The sequence below is a fragment of the Impatiens glandulifera genome, unplaced genomic scaffold (assembly GCF_907164915.1).
Source record: "Impatiens glandulifera unplaced genomic scaffold, dImpGla2.1, whole genome shotgun sequence".
NCBI lineage: Eukaryota > Viridiplantae > Streptophyta > Magnoliopsida > Ericales > Balsaminaceae > Impatiens > Impatiens glandulifera.
In genome coordinates this window covers 32,145-34,731 of record NW_025919495.1, presented here as the reverse complement: position 1 = coordinate 34,731, position 2,587 = coordinate 32,145, and the positions used below count along the sequence as shown (strand labels likewise).

General features: G+C 32.1%; 1 protein-coding gene across 1 annotated transcript; it reads right to left on the bottom strand.

The window, feature by feature from the left end:
- Positions 1 to 355: 355 nt before the first annotated feature.
- On the bottom strand, positions 356 to 2,587 carry LOC124918058 (mediator-associated protein 2-like). Its single transcript, XM_047458319.1, has 4 exons — positions 2,131 to 2,587; positions 1,850 to 1,928; positions 1,146 to 1,217; positions 356 to 1,001 (listed from the first exon to the last, which is right to left on the bottom strand). Exons 1-4 carry the CDS (start codon positions 2,278 to 2,280, stop codon positions 619 to 621), a joined length of 684 nt encoding a protein of 227 aa, XP_047314275.1. The 5' UTR covers positions 2,281 to 2,587; the 3' UTR covers positions 356 to 618.

Genomic DNA, 2,587 nt, shown 5'->3' with positions numbered 1-2,587 from the left:
TAAAAAAAATATTTTAAGCTTAAGCTTCAACTAAAAAGTTGACGGAAGGGCCATTAGTGACCTTTATAAAATTTGAAGGGACGATTTGTTTCAAAAATTAATTTGAGGGCCAAAAGTGAGCGATCGAGGTAATTCGAGGGCCGCCCAGGTAATTTGCCCCCAATCCAAAATAACCCAAACTCAAACCTCTAAATCAATATGAAAGGTGAGCTATAATTGAAATATTCAGGTCAATTTGTCCATAATCACAGTTATGGTCATCCATATTTCCACCTTCCAATTTATAAATACAAAATTTCCAAAGAATAAATTTGACAAAATTACTAAGATATGAATTAACCCATATCCCATCATCTATCAAAACATACAAATCATCTAAAATATTAAATAAAAAGTCATTTAACTCAAATAATTGGTTATTTTCAAAAAATAAAATAAACTACACCAAACAAGCTGTAGAAGATAAAAAGATACTAAGTTAATAATTGTTCTAAAAATGACTTCAAGGATATAAATATTGTACAGAAAGGTTTATACTTTATATAGCATAAAGCAGAAAACTGATATTTCTCCTACTTCAAATTCAAAGATAAATGCCACAGTTCCCCTTCTCTAATCCTAAATCTCAACTTTCTGTTTTTTCTTTAATTTCTTTTCACTTGAATGTTGGATCGAACCAGAGCTTTTACCCAACGACTGTTCACGACTATGTTCCTCGTTATGTTTCCTCTTTCCTAGTTTTGGTGTCTCCCCAGCCTCAGAGACCGAGTTAAGATTTCTTCCAATATATGCTGAACCCCCTTTACTACTTGTCGATTTTGAGCTTTTTGACTTATGACTACTTCGTGTTGGAGTAGCAAAAGTGTGAGATGAATGGGTCCGAGAAGTTCCAGTTCCTGAAGATCTCTGATATAATTGCTTCAAACTACTGTTAACAGGTTTCTGGATTTCACTTGGATCAGGGTAGTGAACAAACGATACACGACGAGAAATCTTTCCAGCTGTTGTGAAAAACATTAAAATCACAATCCACAAGATTAATAGTGTTATACAATACTGTCGTGCAAAATCCAGTCAATATTTTACCAAATGTTGAAAAATTGGAAAGGAGTTGAAGTTAAATTGATTGGATTCATGCAGCATACCAATCTTAGATGAGGTGAATACATTTGCTTCTGGAGCAAGTGCTGAATAACTGATCACATCATATGACTTTCCTGCAATATTGTCCCATTGAAAATCATTAAATTTAAAATTGGAAGTGACTTTTGGTTTCATTTGAAGCATGATCAAGATTATTGTGTGATTTTTTCTTTATTTGATATAAAAAATAATTTTTGAATGTTGATCTAAGCTATTACACAACTTCATTTGGTATAAAGATTATTTTTTGAATAACAATGCAAATTATTGTGTGATTATTACTTCAATTAGTACAAACATTATTTTATGTGCGATGATTCAATTTTTTAGATAAATGTGATCTATAGCAAGCATAATAACTGAAAATTTTTCTGGATCATGAACAGGATTCTAAAATGTGATAACTAGTACGCTCAATGTAGAAACTGGCAGTTAGATTCCATTAAGAAATCATCTATAATAAATTTTAAAGTGACTTTTGGCTAACTTTCGGTAGGAAGATTATTTTCTAGATTATGATCCATATTAGTTTCTATACTGTTGTGATTTTAGACAAATTTTAGGCAAACATAATAAATGTAGATTTTTCCAATTAATGATACAGATAAATGTCAAATCAATTCATTTACCATTGATCATGAAACCACTATGATAAAGCTATCTCTTCATACAAGAACAAATAATTAAACACTTTATATACACTTGCCTGATGAACCCTCAAATTTTCCGAGCAATCCATCATTATTAAGCTTGAGAGATAGTTCTTGACCATCAAAATCAGGAAGCTGCATTCAATCAATCAACAAACAGCCACCATAATAAACCAAGCTGATAGTGAGAATAAGTAATTCCTTTAGAAAGATATCAATATGCTAGGCCTATTAGGTTAACAAATATTTTAACTTTGTAGAGTCTCTATTTAGCATATGATTAAATTTGACAGGGATGAAAAACTATGTAAGAAGAACTTCGATCAAAAGTTTTTACCTGATCTTTCGGCCATTGAATAAGCCAAAGCTCAGATTTATCTGATAAAGCAGATTCAATAAGAGAATTTCTCTCATCCTCTTGAAAATCTTGTGGAGGCTTGAATCTACCTTCATTGGAAGCATCTATACTTTTGTTAACTGCGGCCATGGTCTAAACAGTGGCGGCCCTGAGTTTGGGTCTGCCCTAGAACTATTCTTTTTAGAAAATTGAAGAAAAACATCATACAAAGGACACTAAAATTACAGAAGAGGGATAAACTAACCAGTTTCTCCTTAATTGCGTTACCAAGCTTTGAGTCAGCTACTGATAATGTTTCACCATCACAGTGAGAGAAAAATCTTATGGAAACCCTTGTTGGGCTTACTATCTATTAGCAAAGTTGCAGCAGACAAAGCCTCTGATGTATTTTCAAACTTGTTGAAAGCTTTTAGCTTCACAATCTATATTAATTCAA